At 33.2% G+C, this 27,327-nt stretch overlaps 1 protein-coding gene across 1 annotated transcript in view; it reads right to left on the reverse strand.

The window, feature by feature from the left end:
• Positions 1–7,095, reverse strand: part of LOC124543770 (alkaline phosphatase-like) — a 28,536-nt gene extending 21,441 nt beyond the window's left edge. The window contains exons 1-2 of the mRNA XM_047122070.1: positions 6,899–7,095; positions 4,348–4,429 (exon numbers count right to left, since the gene is read on the reverse strand). Coding sequence (XP_046978026.1) covers positions 4,348–4,429; positions 6,899–6,995 — 179 coding nt within the window. The 5' untranslated portion in view covers positions 6,996–7,095. The remainder of the gene's footprint in view (positions 1–4,347; positions 4,430–6,898) is intronic.
• Positions 7,096–27,327: the final 20,232 nt, after the last annotated feature.

Consider the following 27,327-nt stretch of genomic DNA (forward strand, 5'->3'; position numbering starts at 1 on the left):
TCGAAAAACAATCTATTAGAAGGCGACAGCAGCATCATAATCATCAAAATTAGTAAGAAAAAACAAACTTATACCAACATAACCTAACTTTGTGAAAGTAATTAGTCATCCAGTAACAAAACTGCCAATTAACGCCAACTCAGTGCCATCTAGTATTGAGGATCCGAAAACGCACAACCAAGATAAGAACCATAGTGAATTTAAAACTGTAACACAAGTAGCGACATCTACTGGTACATAGCGAGCAACATGGAAGACATAATGAAAATGTTAAAATCAATACAAATCGATATAGCAGAACAGAAAAAAGAAAGGAAGGAAATGGAAACAAATATTACAAGTAGTATAAACACTATGAACATAAACATTAGCGAAAAATTTGAAAAAATGGAACACAATTATAAGAAATTATACGAACAAGTACAAATTCAAGAAAATGTTTTGGATCGCATGGAGAGATACGTCAGGAAGAAAAACTTAGTATTTTTTGGAATTGAAGAAGGAGAAAAATCATATCAAGAGCTTGAAAATAAAATCTTATCATTTATTAACGGAATTAATATATCTTGTGAGCGGAACGAAATTGAATCAGTAAAACGAATAGGAAAGAAAAGGGAAGTAGCCAGGCCTGTTATAGTCACCTTCACAACTATGGGGAAGAAGATTATATTATTACAAAACAAGAAAAATATTCAAAATAGTGCTACATATTACAAAGAGGATTACCCACAAAAAGTTTTAGAAAAGAGAAAACAACTGCAAACAGAATTATTAAAATATAAAGCAGAAGGCAAAAAAGCAATAATTAAATACGATAAAATAATATTTTTAAACTATCATACCCCTAAAGAAAGCTCTACTAGCCAACAACAAACAAAGAAACGCAACCTAGAATTTTCCCCAAAGCAAGACGGAACAATTGTCCAAAACCAAGCTATGAAAAAGAATAAAATAACTGCCTTTATAAAACAAAGAAATAATAACGTTACATAACAATTACCAATGCCCCCCCCACCCCTCAATCTCCCAATACGGCCGGTCACCGCGGGAGAGTTCGACCAAAACCCTCCAAGGAAAACAATGACAATAAACAAAAGAAATCTATTTATTTGCACATATAACGTTAGAACATTATCTTCAGAAGCTAAACTGATCGAGCTAAAGACAGCACTACAAAACATTAATCACGATATAATTGGACTAAGTGAAGTTCGCCGTCAAGGAGAGAATATTATCGAAGATGATGACTACATCATGTACTATCTCGGCAAAACTAAAGGCCTGTACGGCGTGGGCTTCTTAGTCAAGAAAAAATACAAAGATAATATTAAAAAGTTCATTGGAATTTCAGAAAGAATCTGTGTACTCGAAATCGAAATAGAAAAATTAGATATTGCTATAATACAGGCTTACGCTCCTACTGAAAGCTCATCTGAGGAAGATATAGATAATTTCTACGAGGACGTTGCAAAAGCTCACGACTCAACTAACTCAAAATACATAATCTCTATGGGAGATTTCAATGCCCAAATTGGATTACCTAAGGCTCACGAAATTACAGCTCTCGGCAAATACGGCTACGGCAAAAGGAACAAACGTGGAGAGAGACTAATCCAATACGTATATGAATTTAATATGAAAATTATCAATACTATGTTCAAATCTAAACCTAAAAACAGATGGACTTGGATCTCGCCTGACAGAAATACAAAAAACGAGGTTGATTATATAATGACCACAAAACCTCAACTATTTTCAAACTTTGAAGTATTATCATCACTTCACTTTGGATCAGATCATAGAATGCTGAGAGGTACTCTACTCCTCAAACAAACAAAAAAATGTAGAGTCAATTTTTCCAACGCACCGAGAACACTGAAAACCATTGAAGAACAGGAATTATATCTTAAAAATCTAAACAGCTACATACCTAACCTAGTAACAACACATTTTAATTATAAAGCCGACGAATACTACAAACAAATAGTGCACGCTATACAACAAAGCTTAAGATTTATTAAAAGGACAACTAAATGCAAAATTTTATCAGATTTGGCTCTACATCTTATGAAAGAAAGAAATGATCTACAAAATAAAAAAGAACTTAACAAGACTGAAAAAGAAAAGCTGAAAGAACTTTATAAAACTTCAAACAAAGAAATTAGAAGATGTTATAATACATACAGGATCAGCACTATACAAAGACACATTGAAAAATCAAGATCGGCCAAAAAAGCATACAGAGAAATGAACAAGTCAAAGAATTGGATTACATCACTACAATCCGGCTCTACCAAAACCATATCCCGATCGAAGATTATAGAAATAGCTACAGAATTTTACGCAAAACTATACAGCCAACCAAGTTCAGTAGAACAAACTCATAAAGCCCATAAATGTAGAGCTACGTCTCCAATTCAAGAATTTACAAAACCCGAAATTCTTAAACAGATAAAGAGACTTAAACCAGAAAAAAGCTCGGGCCCGGACGGTATAACAAATGAATGCATCAAATATGCAAGGACTCTCCTATTGACACCTATCACGATTCTATGGAATAAAATATTGCACGAAGAAGCCGTGCCACATATATGGACGGAATCCGAAATAATTTTGCTATATAAAAAAGGAGACCCAGCGGACATTGGCAACTATCGCCCCATAAGCCTCATGCCGTGTCTCTATAAACTATTTGCATCTTGCTTACTAGAAAGATTTTCTTCAGACACTGACAAATATCAACCGATCGAACAAGCTGGTTTTAGAAGCGGGTTCAGCACACTAGATCATATCCAAGTCGTCGACCAGGTAATAGAGAAATACTTAGAATTCCGCAGACCACTATATGTAGCTTTCGTAGACTACAAAAAAGCATTTGACTCTTTATCGCATGATAGTATCTGGGAAGCACTAAAAGCTCAAAATATAGAAGAAAAATACATAAATATCTTAAAAAATATCTACGCAAACAGCTCGAGTAGAGTCAGGCTGGATAAAGTGTGTAGTAAAATCAGTATAAGTAGAGGTGTTAGACAAGGTGATCCTGTTTCTCCTAAATTGTTCATAGCTGTTCTCGAACATATAATGAAAGACTTACCGTGGTCCAAACAAGGCATTAACATAAACGGTAATTTTCTAAGCCATCTCAGATTTGCTGATGACATCATACTATTTTCAGAGAGTCCACAACCATTAAATAACATGATAAACGAACTACATCGCAAGAGTATAGAAGTGGGACTGGAGATGAACCTTGACAAAACAAAAATCATGACCAACCACCACCGAATACCTATCTTGGTCGAAAATACCCCTCTCGAATATGTATCCGAGTACATCTACCTCGGGAAACAGATGTCATTCAGCAATGATAGGAATAAAGATGAAGTAGAGCGAAGAATAGCGACTGCCTGGAGAAAATATTGGACTCACAAGGAGATTTTCAAATCGCAACTCCCTCTGTCGACCAAAAAAATAATCATGGACTCAGAAATTCTACCATGCCTCACCTATGGTTGCCAAACTTGGACGTTTGATCACAAAACCAGACAAAAAATCGAGACTACTCAAAGAAGAATGGAAAGGAGCTGTCTAGGTATCAGTCTAAGAGACAAAGTGAAAAATATAGTAATCCGAAAAAGAACAAAAGTAACTGATGCTCTAATTTTTGCCTTGCAAAGAAAATGGAAGTGGGCGGGTCATGTCGCCAGGTACAAGGACAACAGATGGACCTTTAGAATACTAAATTGGTTGGGTCCTAAAGGTACAAGAGCAAGAGGCCGGCCATATTCAAGATGGGCAGATGAGCTAATAGCAGCGGCTGGCCAGGAATGGATGGTTGCTGCCAGGGATAGAAAAAGATGGAATTCCTTGGAGGAGGCTTTTACCCGTAGGGGGTCCACACAACAATACAATAGCACGCGAAATGCTCAATAATTAAATTAGATTGTTATATTTTTTTTATATTTATTTAATTTGCATGTTAGGTACGTATTTTGTTGATTTTTTTTTTTTTAATTATAATTTTTGTGTGGAAATAAATAAAGCTGTAATAATAATAATAATAAAAAGACTACTTCAATAAGATTTAATATGATGATATGAATTAAGATTTAATATAATTAATCTCTTAAACATGTTTCTAACACGTAAGACAAATTTTATAAACAAATTATCTGTTTTTAAATAATTTAAAAGCTTGTTAAATGTATGACTCAATTATCATATTAAGATTTCAATATTCCATGTAATTTCTAAATGTTCCTTTTACAATATAACATACTTAATTGCGAAATTGTTTTGAAAGAATTATACAAAAATTTAATTATTAAATTGGTTGTAACTTACTTTGCCACTGGATTCTTCTCGGACGCGTATTGTAGTCGCTTCTGTAGCGTTTCTTGAGCTTGCGCATACCAATACTGACGATCTGAAAGATGACTTTAACTGTATATACAAATATAATAATGATTATATACAACAATAATAAAACCAGCCTTTAAATTTCCTCCTGCTAGGCTAATGGGAGAGGAGGTTCCCCTTTGAGGAGAAGGTTTTTGGAACATATTCCGCCATACTGTTCCAATGCGGGTTGGTGGAATGCACATGTGGCAGAATTTCAATGAAATTAGACACGTGCAGGTTTCCTCCCGATGTTTGGCCGCCGAGCACGAGATCACTTATAAACACAAAGTAAGCACATATGAATAGTAGTGCTTGTCTGGATTTGAACCTGCAATCATCGCTTAAGGTGTATGCGTTCTAACCACTGGGCAATCCAATCTGGCTCTACGACACGTAGCTACGATAAATTATATATTTATAGACTTGAATAACAAATATTTATTGTGGATGATACGATAGGTTATTTATATTAAATACAATAGGTAAGTACTATCCATAGTATTCATCATATGCTTTATTATCAATTTCAATTGAAGAAGGACTTAGATAAACAAACATTATTTCGATTCGATATTAATGAAGCTGTCAGTAACAGTCGTTGATGTTTGATCATATCCGAAATAATAATGGTTTAATACTCGTTTAATGTAATCAGTATTAAATTCATACGATATGTAGGATAAAAAACGAAATATTTAAAGTAATTACAATTTTTTTCTATAGGTAGGTGGACGAGCAAATGGGCCAAATGAAATCAAATTGAAATACTCTTTATTGTACACTAATAAACAAATCATTTAGACACGATTAAGAAAGATGCACAAGAGGTGGCCTTATCGCTAAAATAGCGATCTTTTTCAGGCAACTTTATAACCATCTAGACAAGTAGTCACCAACGCATAGACAATTGCGTGGTAATTGTGAGTGTGAATTGTGTGAGATTCCTTCATTACCAATGCGCCATTCTTGAGCATTAAGATGTTATGTCTCTTAGCTTTACTCACTTATCCTTCGAACCGGAACAGTAAAGTAATAAGTACCGATTTTGGGTGGTAGAATATCTGATGTGTGGGTAGCACCTTCTCAGACGTGCTGTCACAAGGCACTACCACGAAGAAAAGCTCGATGGTATATTATACCGTAAATTTTAATTGTACATTTTAACTTCGTTTTATTACATACGTATGATGTAAAATGTCTACACATTTGACATTATTTGTATCAGACAATCATGATATTTATTTATGTCATCTTATTGTGTCATTTCTTATAGAAAGAGAACAATATTTCATTTCTTCAGAAGCACACAATAACCATTCATGTCTAGACTTACAGATCGTTTGATTTAACATGAAAGTTGAAAAGGAATATATCTCAATTTCCATCCCACAGATATTTTACTTTACCATTATATGTGACATAATGATCGCCTTTTTATTCGGGCCTGTAAAGCGACAAGAATACATACGAGACGAAATCTGAAGCTCAGTATTCAGCAAAAATATAATGATTTCTTATGTCAAAAAATCAGCGGGAAGTTTGGAAATTGTTCATTAACACACAGGCATGAGAATGCCTCTCGATATACATAAAATTTTAACGTGAGTCGTGTTCCTACACGACTCACGTTAAAATTTGCCAGCCTCTTTGGTGGTCTAGATAGGTACCACCTATTCATCAGATATTTTACCGCCAAAAAACGGTACTCAGTATTGTTGTGTTTTGGTTTGAATGGTCACAGTTAAAGCCAGTGAAAGAAATGGTTAATGTTTTTTAAAGGCGCTATTGTCTATGGGAGTTGGTGACCACTTTTCACCAGGTTTGATAGTTCATCCCCAAAAATTTCTAATACTTAACGAAACTGTGTGAATTTTTGAAAACATTTCCAAAAATATATATTTCATCTTCAATATAACTGTACATATAATTATACTTACATGAAAATTTCAGTTTTAAATCCAACATATACTCAATTGAAAATAAGCTAAAGTTTATAAATAGAAATCACACCTAAGGCTGTGTCTGTTTAACCTCAAGTAACAAGTGAACGTAAATAACTAGTGAAACGAAAAGTTGTGATTGTCCTCGATGTTTCGACCCACAATTGTCACAAGAAATAACATCAAAGCGATCTACAAATCCCACGATTCGCCTCCACTCGAGCATTATTATTTTTAACCAACGACTCTATTCTGACTTCAGATCTGTTTACACATCATGGACTTTCGAGAACTACATCACGCACACAACAACTCATACTTACACGGATACACACAAGCACATAGCTTTATCTCTGAAAATATTTTAGATGGGAATTGTTCGTATTTATATTTACTTTATTCATTGCAGTAAAAAATAATTGATAGATATTAAATATCCCGTTGCTAAGCAAAGGTCTTTACTACTTTTGCTAAGATAATTTGGAACTTTTTCCTCTGTGGATTGGTGACACAGCTAAGTTGCTTTCTACCTAAAAGCAAAGATGAATAATTACCGTATGTTTCCTTAACTTCTGCATTCATCGGTGCCGGAGACAGGACTCCATTGTTGATCGTGCACATCATGATCACGATGCAGCACCAAGCACTCATGATTAACAAGATTCATCGGTGCTGACGATCTTTCCACAGGCACGAAAGAACTGCTAAAAATTTCGCTGGTACAAGCAGCTTTGAAGTATTCTCATCCATTAGTCTGTAACAAAAATACATTCGGGCTTAAAATTTTAATGGGTTTATAAGACCGTAGACCCGAGTTTGTATCCCGAATCTCGAGTATTCCATTAAAGAGTTACTAGGGTTTTTGGTCCCGAAAATTTTTAAGAAAATCCTGGAGCTTGCTAGTTGTTTTTACGCCACATACTTCCAATATCCCGTAAAGGCGCATCTGACGTCTGAACAACCTAAAGTGTTACATTTAGTAGGGCTTTATGCATGCTCATGTCTTAGATACCCTCCCATCATATAGTTGACCAACAAAAAACAATAATTAGTATTGTTGGGATCCCATTCGAAGGGTGACTTTGCCAGTATAATTACAGGCACAAGAGACAATTACGTTGGTGGTGCATTGGCTGTCTAAAAAATTGTTAAACAATGTATACGGCTCCAATGTCTATGAGAAGTGGTGACCACTTACCATCAGATGGTCTAATTGCCTATCCTTTTCGATTATGATCGTGAGTAACATAAAGTGAATCTAAGTATCTTTCCACTTAACAAAGATTTATATATTGACGGCTTATTTATTCGTTAACGCTATCGGATACAACTACTTCTGAAACTGCATTTCCGAGCAATGTAAGATAAACTTTACACATTAACTTAACACTAATCTGACTTCCTGATTGTTTATAAATACATTGTTCTACTATAACATTCAAAGTGTATATTTGTTTTTGTTGTTAGGAAGTAATCGTTCTATATACTTGTAGATTAATATTCAGACATTTTTAACTTTGCCGTTTCGTAAATTCAAATCGTTTATAAAAAATACATTGGTTAAAAAAGGCGTATTACTCGATAAAAGATTTTGTAGATGATAAAAAAGCGAGGAATGAATACCTGTTGACTTCCACGCAGGAGACATTAATTAAAAAAATTGTTTTAACTAACATGACTTTTTATTTTTTAAATGATGAAAAAGAGTAACTACTAAGTTTCTTGCCGGTTCTTCTTGGTAGAATCTATTTTCCGAACCGATAGTAGCTTCACTTAATTGTTAATTGACGATTCAAAAGTGCTTGTAAAAGCGTACTTGAATAAAGTTTATTTTGATTTTGATTTTTTAATATTACTTCAGATTATATTTTTCTAGTTTATAAAGCATATCCTCTGTGTGGCCTAGTATAATTCCTGATAACAAATAGAACAGAATTAAACTACATTAATTAGTACAAAATGATTTAAAATAATTGTAAAATCAAAATGAAAGTAAACATAGAGTAAAATAGGTCGGCTATGTAATTTATTTTAAACGATTTAAACCCAATTTATCCGCAAAAATTATAATTTTTTCCCATAATACACAAACCATCTCCACCATTTTACCCTCTTGAGGGGTAAATTATAAAAGTAACCTTTATCCCACCTGAGAACTTAAACTATCTTTACACTCAATTTCATCTAAATCATTTCAGGCTTAAATGTAAAGAGATGATAGTTTTTTTCTAATTTCCCAATACTTGATGAAGGCGTTCTCTGTTTTGAGCAGAAATTTTGAAGCTCTGTTTTAATTTGCAAATAAACATTTGACGGATTTCCATCCCACTGATGAAGAATCACGATGTGTTTCTTTACCAATGAGAACTACATTGATTTTAAATAAGAACTGACCTAGACTATCCGTGACCACGAACGCTGTAAAGTGCTCGAAACGTCGGGATGCCAAAAATAATTAATATACGCGATTCAAATCCGGTATAACTAGTTTTATTTAAATGTGTAATAATCGCGAAAAAAATTTAAGACAACACTATGTGAACCAGTACGGACTGGAAACATCAAATAAAATTCGCCGGTTGGAGTACTTAAAAAAGAACTGACAAATTAAGTATCATCATACAATTTCAGCGTCGATAGGGCAATGGTTTCCGGGTCGCTTAGCGATGTAAAAGGCGCAGGTTCGATTCTGATCCCTTGGGCTATTGTCGTACTAACTCATAACTCAAGTGATAACCATAAAAGGAGGGGTAAATAAGAACATAAGAACATTAATTAGACAGTAATTAATTTGAAATATTAAAGTAAAAATCCAGATTTTTTTGTTTAAAATCAAAATAAAAAAATACTTTATTCAAGTACCTTTTACAAGCACTTTTGAATAGTCATTTAACAAATATTTTAAGTGAAACTACCACCGGTTCGGAAAGTAGATTCTACTCAGAAGAACCGCAAGAAACTCAATAGTTTTTTTCACCATTTATAAATTTAAGACTGACATTATCCAACCACTGAGCATTGTCGGCTTTTCGACAGACATATAAAAAGATACTTTTCCCGCATAAATAAGAAACTTCTGAACTCATGCAAACAAATATTTCATCGTGCGAAGTTTAATCTGTCCGACTGTATATTTGAGGTAATATCCTGGAACAATTCGTATGTGTTTTGTCAACTCATTTGAGGGGAGATTGTTTGTATGTTGGAAATATAATAATGGCTATGTGGCTGGCGCGCCGACCAATAAGGGTGGAACGACACGCGGCAGTTTTGTTAACGCCGAGCATTATTGTCACGTACTGCGCGTTATTTCTCAACAGATACAACAAAACTTGTCGTCACATTTTCGTAATGCTCCATTTTCCAAAATGTAAATTGTACTTTATTTAAACACTCTTCCAAAGTTCTCTTGAGTCGCATTTGACAAATATATGATAGAATTGAAAGCGTTTCATAATATACAGATTTTACTCACTAATAATAAGATATATTATATTTTAATTTTAATAAATAATAAAAAGTTTTTAACAGTTTTATATAACATAACAGAGGCGCGGTTACTTTGGTTGTAGATTTGAATAATAAATGAATTGAGTAGATGGCAATAATGTTTGATGACTGATTTACTTTTAAGAGCGGGTCACTCCATCAATGGTTTTGTAAGTGTTATGGCAACGCGAGCCATTACGTTATGACAAGCGACTCGAATGTTATAGTGACTTGCAAACCCATTAGTTCTTAATCGAGATGAATTATTGTAATATTTTGATATTTTTTGGTGTACGATTATTGAATCAATTAATACAGTAATCGAGCGATATTAAATACGTTTTTTACTGTGAATATCTCTCATCATCATAGTCTTCCAAATGTCGGATCAATCCCCGATCTCAACTGTTTGGCATCCTGTTCCTTTGACATACATAAATATATTTTACCAAAACAATCGGGTAACGTTAAACAAACGTTCTGCTGCGAATTTATTTACAATAACCTTGTAAAACAATATTGTTTTTAATCATTGAAATTGGTTAAAGCTTTTCATTTTAAGCATTAAAATATTAGGTTTTTTACAAAGTAATTTCGAATTTTCCGAGCATATGTATTACACGAACTTTTACTTTCCATGCTTAAAAAGTTATCGAGCAAAAACTACTGCGTAATACCAAATTGCTTTCCAAACAACATCTTACGAATAGTCTCAAATATATAACATACAAAACACAACATTGTTTTAAAACATACAAAAGAAACATAAACAAGAAATAGTTGAAGCGGTCTTTTCACCTTTAGCCAATTAAGAAAAAGTTTAGGTACACAACAACGCGAACACTGTACAAAATAAATAGAATATACATATATTCAAACACTTATGTTATATGCTCGTTTAGTTCAACTGTATTAATACATCAAAAGCCTCGACATCATATAGATTTTGTTACGACCAGGGCAACGAAAAGAATTATTTGCTCAATTAATAATAATTGTTGTTATCAACAAATATTTACTCATTACCCATTCATAGTTAAAGTTAAATATAGATCTGAAAAAAGTGGTCCATATATCAAAGAGCCAAGAAGGCCCAGTGGTTAGAACGCGTGCATCTTACCCGATGATTGCGTGTTCAAACCCAGACAAGCGCCACTGAATATTCATATACTTAATTTGTGTTTATAATTCATGTCGTGCTTGGTGAAGGAAAACATCGCGAGGATACCTGTCCTAATTTCATAGAAATTCAGCCACATGTGTATTCCATCAACCTGAATTGGAACAGTATGTTGGACTCCTCAAAAGGGAGAGACATAGCCCAGCAGTAGGAAATTTACAGGCTGCTGTTGTTTGTTGTTGTATATCCATTGATTGATTGGTGGTGAAATAAAGAAGAAAGTGAAAATTTATCTGCAGATTACGTTACATTCCTATATAGGTCGAATAGAAAGTGTTCTATCTGCGATCTTTAATCTCTACCTTTTTTGTTGTACTAATAAATAAAACAAAACAATACGAGAAGACGTACTCCGTTGTTTACTACGTCAGAACAAAATAAAATCTAACAAGAATAGTCGAACAAGTAAGTTTTAAATGAGATTGCATTCTTTTCATTATTATTTTGCTCAGCCGTGTATTCTCCCCCTTTTAACTTTTGGAAAGTTCCCTTTTAGATTAGACATTTCTAAGTCCAATAGTTTGGCTTTTGGAATTCGAAGCGAGTGGCAAACTTCACCCTTTCGATATCAGTTTCAAACTTAATTTCGCAAATAAACAAAATCAGTATTACTTGTTATGGTTATATTAAAGTCTAGCTGTGCCCCCGACCTTGAACGCGTTTGAATTTAACAAAAAAATCTTATTGTAACCTAACTTACTACTTACTATGTAAGTTATCTGCCAGTGAAAGTCCCGTCAAAATCGGTCAAGTCATTCTCGGAATGAAGTCATTCTCGAATCGGAACAAACAGACAGACAGATATAATTTGTCAAAAATGCTATTTTGGTATATGTACCGTGTGTACATACATATTGAGTAAAAAACAGCTATTTTAATATTACAAGCAGACACTCCATTTCTATTATACTACCGACCTCCGTGGTCGAGTAGTGTGTACACCGGTTTTCATAGGTACGCCATTCCGAGGTCCCGGGTTCGATTCCCGGCCGAGTCGATGTAGAAAATTCATTAGTTTTCTACGTGGTCTTGGGTCTGGTTGTTTGGTACCGTCGTTACTTGTGATTTTTCATTACACAAGTGCTTTAGCTACTTACATTGGGATCAGAGTAATGTATATGATGTCTATGATGAATGTCCAATATTTATTTATTTATTTATTATAAGTATAGATAATGTCGAATTGATATCACATTTCGTTGATATCACAACGAACAGTTGTAAATCATTATCATCATTACATAGTACAAATCAAATTCGCTTACCGCTGTCTGTCCCTATATATGCTTAGATCATTAAGATTACGCAACGGATTTTGATGCGATTTTTTCAATAGATAGAGTGATTCAGGAAGGTTTATATCTATAATACATAAACAATATAGTAGAGAAACACAGATAATTTAAACGGTTTGTATTGTGTAATGACTGAAAAACTGTGAAAGTTGTAAGTCATTCTGTAGTATGTTATATATCAACGTTATAACAAAGTTTTATTTTTCTGTTTTTCATTCCTCCTGTTTGTTATATTTTCTTTGGATATTAGAACATCGTAAGTTTTAACGAACCTTATCTTTACACTTGTTCGCTCACCCTTCCTGTTTTAATACAACTAAATAAGACTGTGATGATTCGCAGTTGTATAAATGGCAGAGATGCCTCCTTGAATAAATGTTGAATTAACCTTTCCGTTAACAAAGCTAATTAATTAACATTCGTATAATATTACTTAGGATAATTACGCTGTGCACAAACAGACTTGAAATACCTAGAAAGTGTGATGTACATACATGTCTAATTAATAATATGAATACCCTTTTAATTTTTTTTCTTTGTTAACATTTATTAAAACCAATTACTAGATACATCGCGGCCTGTGGGGTTCAAAGTAAAACCTACATTTACCTAAATTTCAATACTCATTATATCAGACATAGACAAATACAAGATAATTATACTTTTGCATATAAGCATTACCTTTTTTAAAACAACTTAGCCGCACGCTAATGTTACCTTTTTAACTCGCAAGAAAAACCGCGATAGTAGGTGCCAGTTAAGTAATAAAACTATGAAACATAATGAGGACGTTACTTTAAAAAATAGGTTTAATAAACCTGTCTAATTAACGAACTTACTGTTAAGGAACTTATTCCTGAGTCATAATTATATAAAATTCTACTGATTACGAACATTTATCTAGCACTGTATTCGTTTTATGGAACTACTGCTATAAAAATTGTTAGAACCATTTGAATTTTTACATTTAAAAATGGAACAACTTTTATCATTCGTTTCGATCATTCTGACAAGTTCGTTCATACCGCTCCCATCTCTTATATATGTAAGAAACTCTTCGGGTGCCAATTTCTACGTGCATTGTTTGAATGAAACTTAACCGTGTATTGTTTCTGCATCTTTTTTGATATTCAATTTTATTTATCGAAATAATTGAAAGTTTCAATCGACCTATGACATTTTAAATTTCGAATGCTCGGTTTTATTACAAATAATAATACAGCAAAATTTTCCGTGTGATACCTTTTAAAAGATGATTTGAAATGTATTATAATTCTATACTCATATTATCAAGGTCATAGGTTCAAAACGGTTCAGACAGCTGTAGTAAGTCGGACGCTTTTCAATTCCCATGTTACCGAATATTGAGTGAGGATAAAGATTGTCTCCAAAGCCAACTCATTCTAACAATCGTAAATAACAGGCTGTACATGTCCCTGGAGTCACAGCTAGGCTTGAGCGTCTATCCTTTTTTAACAAAACTCTCTGCCACGCAGCTCCAATTTTTCTTTCATGTTTCCTTAACTGATTTTGAAGACAAATTAAAAACATGAAAATTCAGTTGTTCTTTCGTAGGATTAAACCCGCCATCTTTGTTTATGATTTGCGTTTACTTGACTATCTAGCTCTACTTGGTGGTAGGATTTAGTGCAAGCCCGGGGTAAGTAAAGGCCAAACAACATTACGGTATTGTTGTGTTCCAGTTTTAAGTAAAGTAACAGCCTGTAAGTTTCCCACTGCTGGGCAAATGGCCTCCTCTCCCATTAAGGATAGGACTTGGAACATATTCCACCACGCTGTTCCAATGCGGGTTGGTGGAATACACATGTGGCTGAATTTCTATGAAATTAGACATGCAGGTTTCCTCACCATGTTTTCCTTCACGAGGTGAATTATAGACACAAATGAAGCACGTATATATAGTAGTGCATGCCTGGGTTTGAATCCGAAATCAACTCAAAGTGGTTACATATTGAACACAGCGTTTGATTTTGATTGGCCTAATTAAGAAACACTCTATTTATGTACTTAAATCACAAACATTAGCTACTTCTCAAATTGTATGGGTTACCTCGTTTATTAAATAAAGAAAATTGCCTCATAAATGAGCAGGGTTATATGTAAATTGCTACAATTAACTCGAAAACCAGCAATAATTGTTACAGATTTTCAGCACACAGAAAAGGTCATTGGATATAATCACGCAACAAAAATCACTTAAGCCGGGTTTCTTTTATAATTAGAATAATAAAATATATAAGAAAATAAACCAAAGTATCCCTTATTGTTAAATTTTCTCTGGTATTATACAATAAGTATAAATAAATAATAATAAATATTGGACTACATCACATACATTACACTGATCCCAATGTCCCTTACATTGCTAAAGCTCTTGTGTTATGAAAAATCAAAAGTAACGACGGTGCGACAAACACCCAGACCACTAAGAAAACTAATGACCTTTTTCTACATCAACTCGGCCGGAAATCGAACCCGAGGCCTCAGAGTGGCGTACCCATGAAAACTGATGTACACACCACTCGATCCCCTTTATTATTTAAAGATATTCTATAAAAAGAAACTTCTCGCAGGTCAAGAACGTAAAATATCATTGTGTATACGAAATTGACTGTAATAATTACAAAATTCAAAGGACATCCGTGTGAAAATGGCATGTCATTATAAGTCGCTTGTGGAAATTTCACAAGTGAGATACGAAGATACAAAATGCGCTGCTTCTTTCAAATGTTAAATCAATTACAACCAATGTGGAAAGTTGGTTTTAGTAAATTTTGATTAAACACGTGTTAGTACTAGTATACGTTCGTAGTATTTTAAATTTGATTGTAATATAATTATCTTTTGAAAACTGTACTTTTAAAAACATTAACATTATTAATCTGTACTTAGAAATAATACTAATTTCTACCCCCAAACAGCAATACTTTATATTGTATTTATATTGTAGTGTTCCGGGTTGAAGGATTAATGAGCCAGTTTAACAACAGGTACAAGGGACCAAGGATGGTGCCGCATTGACATTATAATGGATAATAGTTATTTTGTCATTGTTTATAAGCGGTGGGCCACCTACCATCAGGTGGCCCCTTTGCTCCGCCTACGGATAACCTAAAAATCCCCTGCTTTTAAAAAACATATTTTACTTTATTATAATTTTAATATAGATATAGAAGAACTTCTCACTTGAATACATACACAGGACATACCAAATTACAATAACTAGATTTTTGAAACTCGTAGTGTATAGATATATTTTATTCGAATGTCGAGCGACCCGACTTCGCACGGTTGCATTACTGATAACTGATTGTAAATATAGTAGAAACCTGCATGTGACAAATTTCATAGAAATTCTGCCACATGTGTATTCCACCAACCCGCATTGGAACAGCGTGGTGGAATATGTTCCAAACCTTCTCCTCAAAGGGAGAGGAGGCCTTTAGCCCAGCAGTGGGAATTTACAGGCCGTTGTTGTTGTTGTTGTTGAAGCATACGGGAATATGGGGACAGAGAAAGCGAGTTTTATACTATATAGTGATTAATTGAATCTTACTTAATGATATTTACGAATAAGAGATTGTTTGAAAAAGTTTCACATTTCAACTATTATTATAATAATCATCATAAATTTCAACATGCATATTTTCAGGAGTACAACAGATGAGATATCTAGACCTGACTATTACTACTTACACGCGGGCGAAGCTATGGACGGAAGGAAGTATTTAATAAATATAATACAACATCAACTAAAAATTTATTCATCATGTATATCTTTTACATAAACATACATTTTATAAAAATTTGAAATTCAAGACTATAGAATATTTAAAAGTGATACACGACATTGAATATACATATATACATGAGATTATAACATTTAAAAGGTGCATCGAAATAGCGTACCATCGTAAACATTTCACGAGTGAGATACGGCATGAGTTCTTTATGTAGCGGTATTGCGGAATTCTTGGATTCGAAAATGCATATGTCAAAATTTAGTTTTCATTTTCAGCATTTATTATCTGTGGGATGTCATTCTGACACATCTGTCATGTTATACTTTTAGCTTTACAATGAGCGGACATTTATTTTGGCTTTATATAAAGCGATTAATTTCCATTAAAAGTAAAAAGTATTGTAATAAAATTGGTAATCAAATATAAATATTATAATTTTTTTAAATTTATTTAAGGGTTAATAGAGTCAGTGTAATTAGCATAATGAATTAAATGCGTTTGCATTCCATTGCCTACAGCATATTCATAGTGTTAGAAGCGGCTTAATTTTATTACAGTGCCATATCTAACTTGGCATAACTATTTTATGACATAGGTAGGCGAACAAGTAAATGGGCTACCTGATGGTAAATGGTCACGACCTTACCACCACCATGGTACTGTTAGAAACATTAAGCAATCCTTACATCGCTTATGTCGGCAATGTGCCACCAACTTGGGAACTAAGATGTTATGTCCCTTGTGCTTGTAATGCCTGATTAGATCTTCCAGAACAATAAAGAAAAATCTTTAATGATTACATTCGTATTAAGTTTAGAACGGAATCAAAAACTTTTCGTATTCTCTTCGCAATTTATATTAAGACCAGAACCATGATTCTCTAAGGAAATAAGATTATTGACTCGACTCTTCCCAACTAAATTGGTATAAAGCTGATTCAATTACTTAATAACGTTAAAAATATCATATTATAGTCGACCAGAATAGTAAGATACCGTCACAAATATTTCACCAACATTAATAAACCGTTACAAAACATTAAAACACTAATTGAAAATTATAATATATTTTGTAGACCGTTTTTTAAGTCTCATAAATATACTAATTTATTACACTTAAGTAAAGTAACTTACTAAGATGGCCCAGTGGTTAGAACGCGTGCATCTTAACCGATGATTGCGGGTTAGAACCCAGGCAAGCATCACTATATGTATATATGTGCTTGATTTGTGTTTATGATTCATATCGTGATGGGCGGTGAAGGAAAACATCGTGAGGAAACCTACATGTGTATAATTCCATCGAAATTCTGCCACATGTGCATTCCACCAACCCGCATTGGAACAGCGTAATGGAATATGTTTCAAACCCTCTTCTTAATGGAAGAGGAGGCTTATCTCAGTAGTGGGAAATGTACAGGCTGTTACTTTACTTTACTTTATATACGCATACACTTAAGTGTTCAATGTCATTTTATTTACATTTAAAATAGTTCTAGTACTTTCGAATGTTAAAAATATCAGCCGTCTGAATCACTTCAATGAAACTTCAGTTCAAAATTTCACTTGACGTCAATTTTGGCTTCCTGTAGTCACGATAAAGATTAACATCGTGTGGTAACCTACATGTTTCGGCATCCGGTCACTGACAGTGGTTTATCTAAAACCTCTTTAAAAGGTCATTGCCCTGCCCTGACATTTACGAGCTATTCGTTTTTATTAACATTTTTAATCTATACCTACCATTTAATATTCACTAATTTTGATAATTCACACGAAATAAATCGTACTTAGAGTCGAGATAGCCCAGTGGTTAGAACGCGTGCATCTTAACCGATGATTGCGGGTTCAAACCCAGACAAGCACCGCTGATTCATGTGCTTAATTTGTCTTTATAATTCATCTCGTGCTCAGCGGTGAAGGAAACCATCGTGAGGAAACCTGCATGTGACAAATTTCATAATAATTCTGCCACATGTGTATTCCACCAAACCGCATTCGAACAGCGTGGTGGAATATGTTCCAAACCTTCTCCTCAAAGGGAGAGGAGGTCTTTAGCCCAGCAGTGGGAATTTACAGGCTGTTGTTGTAAATCGTACTTATGTATGTTATTTTGTTCTGTAACGGTATTAGTAAAAATAGCCGTCGAATATTTAATTTTGGAACATAATCGCTCTGTATTAATTGACATATTTTTGGCTGATATTAGAAATGTGAACATACAATTTCTATCTGCAATGTTAACACGACTAACCATTGAACTGATCAAAATGTAATTTGATAAATAGGTATACAGTACTGTCGTGTTATAGAACTAACGCGGGAAAATTATACCACTATTTAAAATATAGGAAACTTGCTGTTGCTAGTTCATGTAATGTTATCGGTTGGATGCTCAGTCAATTTATGTCAACAGCAGAATAACTCTATTGAAATATATATACAAATAGACTCATAAATGCAGTTTTAAATGATCAAAGTATAATTTTGAATTAAATGTGGGGCATAGGCAAAGTAACAAAACATTGATATGTATTATGGGTCGAGAATGCCCTGTGGTTAGAACGCGTGCATCTTAACCGATGATTGCGGGTTCAAACTCAGGCAAGCACCGCTGATTCATGTGCTTAAATTGTCTTTATAATTCATCTCGTGCTCAGCGGTGAAGGAAAAAATCGTGAGGAAAACTGCGTGTGACAAATTTCATAGAAATTCTGCCACACGTGTATTCCACCAACCCGCATTGGAACAGCGTGGTGGATTAGGTTTTAAAACCTTCTCCTCAAAAGGAGTGGAGGCCTTTAGCCCAGCAGTGGGAATTTACAGGCTGTTTGATTGTTGATTGATCTACAATAAAACATAAGATAGTTTTATAAAAATAAGGGTTATTGTTAATAGCGTAAGCCAAAGTTTATCCTAATGATTATGGAACGATATCTTCATATAAAAAATATAAATATATATTATCTACAATAAGTCGAGATGACCCATCTCGACTTATTGTTGATAATATATATTTATTGTGTGGATACTAAATGCGTATGTGTGTATTTTCTTTTATTTAATTAAGTTCAAGTCAATTACAAATAACTGCCTTCATGATTTTCTGTTTTAACTTAAGGCTGACTGGCAGAGAATGCCTTCAGCCATTAAGCCCACCTTTTGTCCCACTCACTATATGGTGATGAATAAAATATTTAAATAAAAAATAAAGTAAACTGATAAACAATATACCGTGTCAAAAATTTCAATGAAATTTCATTTAAAATCGTCACCTAATCCGTTATACTGCAAATAAATGTTTTTTTTTCTGTTACAAATACTCTCTGTGACTTGTTAATTTTCCGCTTCGATTCGATTCGAATTACGTTGTCATATTTTAAAATGACTCGCTTTTCCAGCTTTTCCAATTTAGTACAGTAACCTATGTCTTACATTTATACTAGCCACCCGCCCCGGGTTTGCATAGGTGCAATACTGATACTAAATATTATACTACAGAATTTGTATGACATCACATTACAAACATCGAAAATTAACAGTGTTTCTTTACTATATAGCGACTTTGTTTTATACTATGTCGTGATAAAAATATATGTAGATAAATTATACTTTGTGGGTTTAAATAAATAGACTTCCCTGATCATGTAATCACTATGAAAGTAAGCTAGTATATATGGATTTTTTCTACGAAAAAAATTGAGATATTTATCAATACTTATTGTATCTGCTAAGCAAAAAAATAAACAAATTTGTGAAAATAATTTACAGACGTACACAGATTTCCGTACGATATATTTTTTCATCGCCGAGCACTACTTGAATTATAAAGCAGTAGCTTTCAGAATCGGCTTTGACGAGTAAAGATCTTCTTTCGCCGGTTCTTCTCAGGTCGTGTTGTTTTTTTTTTCCGAAACGGTATTTAATTTGATTATCAAAATCAAAATAAACTTTATTCAAGTAGGCTTTTACAAGCACTTTTGAATCGTCATTTTACAATTAAGTGAAGCTACCACCGGTTCGGAAAGTAGATTCTACTGAGAAGAACCGGCAAGAAACTCATTAATTACTCTTTTTCAACATTTAAAAAATACAAAGTCATGTTAGTTAAATACAAATATTTAAATTAATATATCCTGCTCGGATGTCAACAGGTATTAACTCCACGATTTTTTATCATCTATAAAATGTGTATCGAACAATATGCTTCATGTATTTTTTACAAACAATTTGAATTTACAAAACGGCAAAGTTAAAAATATCTGCGGAATTTTATTATAGAAACTGATTGCTTGCTCCAAGAAGGATTTATTGACTTTGCGGAATCATCAATAAGTAAGTGTAATGTTTTTATATTGAATAAAAGAATTAGTTTGACTTCGTCGGTATTTAATAACAGAACGTCATTATTTAATGGGAGCAAATAGTAGCGGCAAGTTATAGCATCTACAAGGAGGTCATTAGCGCATAAAAATATAATAACACGAAGTAAACATTAATCATATTATTATTTCCTTTTGGTTTGCGTGTTTTTCAACAGTTGACCCAGTCTAGAATTTGTGTATTTTTATATTATTTGTGCAACTAACAATCTAAAGCACCGGCAGTAATTCAGTTGCCTACTTTCCTTTTTACATTAATTTGTGGTTAGTTGCCTACTTAACTTTATATTGGTCTAGCTTATAAACTATTAGGTTTACTTGGTAGGGCTTTGTGTAAGTCGGTATCAACAAATTATCTACTTAGTATTTCTATAAGTACAACAACAACTACAGCCTGTAAATTTCCCACTGCTGGGCTAAAGACTCCTCTCCCTTTGAGGAGAAGGTTTGGAGCATACATTTGGCAGAATTTCCTTGAAATTAGTCACATGCAAGTTTCCCCACGATCTTTTCTTTCAGTGCCGAATCATCGGATGATTACAAACGCAAATTAAGCACATCAAAATTCAGTGGTTCTTTCCTGGGTTTGAATTTGTAACCATTGGTTAGGATGTGTGCGTTCTAACCACTGGGCTATCTTGGCTATAAGTACTACATCAAGGTCAAATCATTTTTGAAGGGTGATTGGGACCGTCTTTACTGAATAACATCGTAGTATCCATTGCTTGTAGTCCATAGTCAATCTAAGGAATGGACAATATTTCCTATCCTATTTGCCAGTCTGCCTACCTTACCTATTTTAAAATAAAAATAAATTCTATATTAAATTTTGCCTGTGAAAATTATGATATTACAAAAGATTTCTTAGTCAAAAGCAAGGCTTTTATGTACAAATGATAACACTCATTTTTGTGTTCTTCAAATAATTTGTATAGGTATATGATATAATTTTCCATGAAACACTGAATTCAACGTGCCATATTCACATTTTGGATTTTATCCAAATGAATATATGATTTAATATTCGGAAAACAAAATAAGATATCTCGTCGGAAGATTGCCAACAATACTGTTACTGTTATAAAAACATCCTTAAAACGTGTTGTACTTATAACGTTGTAGTTTCGTTTTCTTTACAAATTCACTTCTTTTCAAAGTTTTATGCACTAAATCTATATAAAAAGTGATGGCAACAATTGCTTTTGTTATATCTGTTTCCAGTTGTTTCGTTTTGTTTAAAACGTAAGATTTTATTCAACAACTTAGTATTGTGCTGACAAAGGGCGTACTTTGTAGATTGGAATACCTGTTATTACTTCTACAAACAATATTGCACAAATACTAATGGGCCACTACTATTCACCTTGATGGTTCAGTGGTTAGAACACGTGAATCTTGACGGAAAATTGTGGGTTGACGAATGGTCAGTTTTGACGTAATAATTTTGAGCATTATACGCTCATTCAATTACATAGTATAAAACAATATCACTTACCGCTGTCCCTTTGTATGCTTAGATCTTCAAAATTACACAACGGATTTTGAAGCGTTTTTTTTTTATAGATTGTTTCCAGAGGAAGATTCATATGCAAAAAACATACAAATTCCGCAGACATTTTTAACTTTGCAATTTCGTAAATTCAATACGTTTATAAAAAATACACTGGTAAAAAAGGCATATTATTCGATGAAAGATTTTGTAGATGATAAAAATGCTTGGAATTAATACCTGTTGACTTCCAGGCAGGGTACATTACATACAGTATATATAATTGTATTTAACTAATATGATTTCTAACTAATTTGGTTCTTCTCGGTAGAACCGATGGTAGCTTCACTTAATTGTTAAATGACTATTCAAAAGTGCTTGTAAATGCCCACTTGAATAAAGTTTATTTTGATTTTGACATGCACAATATAGTAGAGGATGACTGAAAAACTGTGAACATTGCAAGACATACTGCAGTATATTTGGTATCAGCATTGCAACCGTGCGTAGCCGGGATCGCTTGTCATATTATAAAATATACACTTTAGTGTTTACTGTTGTAGAAGCCATTAATAATCTGAATAATATTACTTTCAATTATCTTGAATGCCATGATTTTTGCCAGAATTGTATTTCATATGAAAGCTCAGAGTATTTGCATTTCAAAAATAAGCCGAATTCGGTTTAATATTTTTAACTAACCTCTTGATATTTTATAGTCCTTAGTAAATCATTAATTACCCTTCCGGATATATTATTATGTTATATATTGACCTAGATGCTAAAGTAGGGAAATTATAACACCCACTTGAGGTAAATCGTGGCCAGCAGAGAGCTCAAGCTGTCGACCTCGAATCGTAAAAGAATTGTCGACATTTGCCCTGAATATTCCACCTACTTGATTGACCTAGTGACTTCTGACATATTTTTTCCCATAAAAATGACATTTAAAAAAAATTATATAAGAATCTATCGATATTAACAACAGATCAAATATTTGTACAAGTATTTGCTATTTACAACTCATTGCTTAAATACATGTTGTACTAGCAGATTTACTCAAGATAGTTTGATGTTGAGCATGAAATAAGTTAAGCACAAGAAAACTCGGCGTTGCTAACTCTGATGTAAACCTACCATTTCCGGTTAATATTAACGTTTTTTTATGGTATTGTTTGGCGGACGAGCATATGGGCCACCTAATGGTAAGTAGTCACCATCACCCATAGACAATGACGCTGTAAGAAATATTAACTATTCTTTAAACGTCAATGTGCCACCAACCTTGGGAACTAAGATGTTATGTCCCTTGCGCCTGTAGTTACACTGGCTCACTCACCCTTCAAACGATAGAATAACTGATGAGTGGGTGGTACCGACCAAAACGGGCTTGCACAAAGCCCTACCACCAAGTAAATATATATATAATAACTGTATCTTAAGTATTACATTAAACATATACGTCTTATATATATAGTGTGAAGCAACAATTAGTAAATTTATATTTATGAAGTTACTTTATTATATACTTTACTAAGGCAAACCTTACCTTACCTGGCATATATCAACTTATACCAAATAAGCCGTTTTTGTTTGTACAAATTTAAATTTGTCAACTTATCATAATAGTATACTATTTGGAAGTAATACTTTTTAATACTGGTAGATAACCAGTTTTATCTTGTGCATACGTATTTTATTTTAACAAATAACTCTGTCTTGGTAAACAATTTAGATTTCGTCCCTGAACAAGATGACGGTCAAATGGGTCTGATGGCAAGTGGTCCCACGTTGGTACTGTGGAAAAGAAACTGTTCTTACACCGTCGATATATTTCTAGTGTAGGTTAATAAAATGTTATGAGTCTTGTGCCCCATACACTCACTAACCCTTGAAACTGAGACAAGGCCGTTCAAAGTAATGTTGTTTATATTGTAGCTGGTCAGTGATAAGTTCCAAGACAAACCGCCTCTTGCATATATGTATTCACACCGTGGGTGAAATATTTGATTCAAATCAAATCAATTTGATTCTATATTAACTACACAATGAACGGTTTATGATTCTTCAATATTTAAATACTACCACCGTTTCGGAAAACAACCTCTAGCGAGCAGATATGACAAGAAACTCACATAGTTGCTCTTTCCAAATAAACAGATTTATAATGCTGTTCTTTACAATGATTAGTGTTCTGGTATGGAATTAGACCTTAAATCTAGGCGTTTTGTTCTAATATGTATTCTTTTAATAAATAATTTGCTATATAAGAAATGTAATATAGTAAATTGTAAATTGATTATATTTCCTGGTGTCTTATTATAAATGCGTATACTATTGTCCAAAAACGTTCTCTGTACCGTATGCAAATGGAAAGTAGGGGTTAAAAGTTTATTCTTATTTCTTTTATTAATAGTACGTATATCAACTATAATAATTATATTAGTAGTAAGTAGGTTAGTTGGGTTATTATTTATCTCGAAATATTATATCCTAGCCTAAATAAAATATCTTCAAAATTGATATACGAATATAGACGGACATTTCTCCTATTTACTATAATAAAGACATAAAAAGTAACTGTAACATGACCTAACTATATCAGGAATGTGTGTTTTCTCGAAACGTTTATAATGGTCTTGCGAAACATCACTCGAGAAAAACTGACCTAAATTAACCCTTGAGGGGTCTATTTCTGTCTAACTCCTCGGTTATCTCGTAGAAGAAGTTAAGCTTTTTTTTACATCAAATAAAGGTTGTTTGATGTATGTTTTATATCATATAAGTGGAAAGACAAGCAAAGCGGCCACCTGATGATCACCACCATTGATAAAAGAGCTCTAAAAATATAACAACAACAACAACAGCCTGTACATTCCCACTGCTGGGCTAAAGGCCTCCTCTCCCTTTTGGGAGAAAATCAAAATCAAAATCGAAATCAAAATAAACTTTATTCAAGTAGGCTTTTATAAGCACTTTTGAATCGTCATTTTACAATTAAGTGAAGCTACCACCGGTTCGGAAAGTAGATTCTACCGAGAAGAACCGGCAAGAAACTCAGTAGTTACTCTTTTTTAACATTTAAAAAATACAACGTCATGTTAATTAAATACAATTATTTCAATTAATGTATCCTGCTTGGAAGTCAACAGGTATTAACTCCACGCTTTTTTATCATCTACAAAATCTTGTATCGAATAGTATGCTTTTTCTAACAATGTATTTTTAACAAACGATTTGAATTTACTAAACGGCAAAGTTAAAAATTTCTGCGGAATTTTATTATAGAAACGGATACCTTGCCCCAAGAAGGATCTATTGACTTTGCGGAGTCGGAAACTTGGCGTTATAAGTTTATCCTTACTTCTAGTGCATATACAATGATTATCACTGATTTTATCAAAGTGATCAATGTTACTGTGAATATACATAATATTGTTGTAAATATATTGCGACGCAACAGTAAGTATTCCTACTCTGTTAAAAACATCCCGAAGAGAGTCTCTAGCTCCAAGATTATAAATAAACCGAATTGCTCTCTTTTGTAAAATAAAGACAGATTCAATATCTGCAGCGTTACCCCAAAGTAATATGCCATATGACATAATACTGTGAAAATAACCAAAATAAACTAAACGAGCGGTATCAATATCCGTTAGTTGCCTAACTTTTCTAACCGCGTATGTTGCGGAGCTGAGTCTTCCTGTTAGGGATGATAAATGAGAAGTCCACTGAAGTCTGGAATCCAATTCTATTCCTAAAAACACCGTAGTATCAGCTACTTCAAGACGGTCACCATTTAAAGATATATTATAATTTTGCTTGCTAACATTAGGTACGGTAAAAACTACACATTTTGTTTTTTGAGCATTCAAAACTAAATTATTTACTGTAAACCAATTGTGTATCTGTGATAATGCACCGTTCACATCGTCATAGTCATTTTTTTTCCTGTCAACCTTAAAAATCAGCGAAGTATCGTCAGCAAACAACACTATATCACAAATACCCTTAACATAGAAAGGAAGATCATTTATATATACTAGGAATAGAAAGGGACCCAAAATTGAACCTTGTGGAACTCCCATTTTTAACGTAGATCCAGAAGACTTTATTCCATTAATGAAAACTTGCTGGATTCTTTGACTTAAATATGAAGCGATGAGATCAAGAGCTTTACCTTTAACACCGTAATATTTGAGCTTATAAAGAAGCGTTTCGTGTTCTACACAATCGAATGCTTTAGATAAATCACAGAATACTCCAATAGCGTTCTGTGATTTCTCCCAAGCATCGTAAATATGTTTGAGAAGCGCAATTCCCGCATCAGTTGTCGAGCGACCTCTTCTAAAACCGAATTGCTCACCATGAAAAATAGCATTTGTACCGAAATGGACGAGAAGTTGATTTAAAATAATTTTTTCGAAAATTTTACTTAAGGATGGGAGTATTGAAATAGGCCTGTAATTACCGGGATCGCTTCTGTTTCCAGTTTTAAAAAGTGGTAAAACTTTACTACATTTTAACAAGTTAGGAAATGAACCCGTGTCCAAACTCTTGTTAAAAATTACTGCTATATACGGAGCAATATCGTATATGATTTTATTAAAAAAATTTACCGAAATGCCCCATATGTCGTTAGTTTTTTTAATATTTATAGTTTTAAATACTTTTATGACATCTATTGCAGAAACCGTTTCAAATGAAAAATCAATAACGCATTTAGAAACACTATTATTTAATAACCTAGCTGCATTTGATGTAGATGATTTTAAATGAAATGTTATTTTATGGGGTACTTTATCAAAAAATGATTCAAATAAATTAGCAACCTCTAATTCAGAACTCGTGTATCTACTACCTGTGTTTAATTCTATTGGTATCATTTCCTTTTTGGGTTTTCCACTAACACTACTAATAACATCCCATGTGGCTTTAATTCTATTATCAGAATCCAGGATTTTTTTCTTTAAATATAAGGACTTAGCAGAAATGCATACTGTTTTAAAAATTTTGGAATATTTAATGACGTATTCTAAAAAGGCTACGCTTCGATTCCACCGCCTCATATCATATAAGTCGTATAATTTATTTCTACTTTTATAAATACCAACAGTAGCCCAGTCACTAAACTTTAATTTTGTGTTACTATAACATGATTTCATTTTAAATATATTGTTAAATTCTTTTAGTATTACTTCAAAAAATGAATTATAAAGCTCATTTGGATCCTGTGTCGTAAGATCTAGATTAGACAATTTATACGCCACAATATCTTTAAAACAATGTAATTTGTTAGCCGTTATTGGCCTGTATGTTATTTTTTTTAAATGATTTATTTCTTTGTGTTCTAATGAAAACTTCTGACCACAATGGTCAGAAGTT

The sequence above is a fragment of the Vanessa cardui genome, chromosome 3 (genome assembly GCF_905220365.1).
Source record: "Vanessa cardui chromosome 3, ilVanCard2.1, whole genome shotgun sequence".
NCBI classification, from domain to species: domain Eukaryota; kingdom Metazoa; phylum Arthropoda; class Insecta; order Lepidoptera; family Nymphalidae; genus Vanessa; species Vanessa cardui.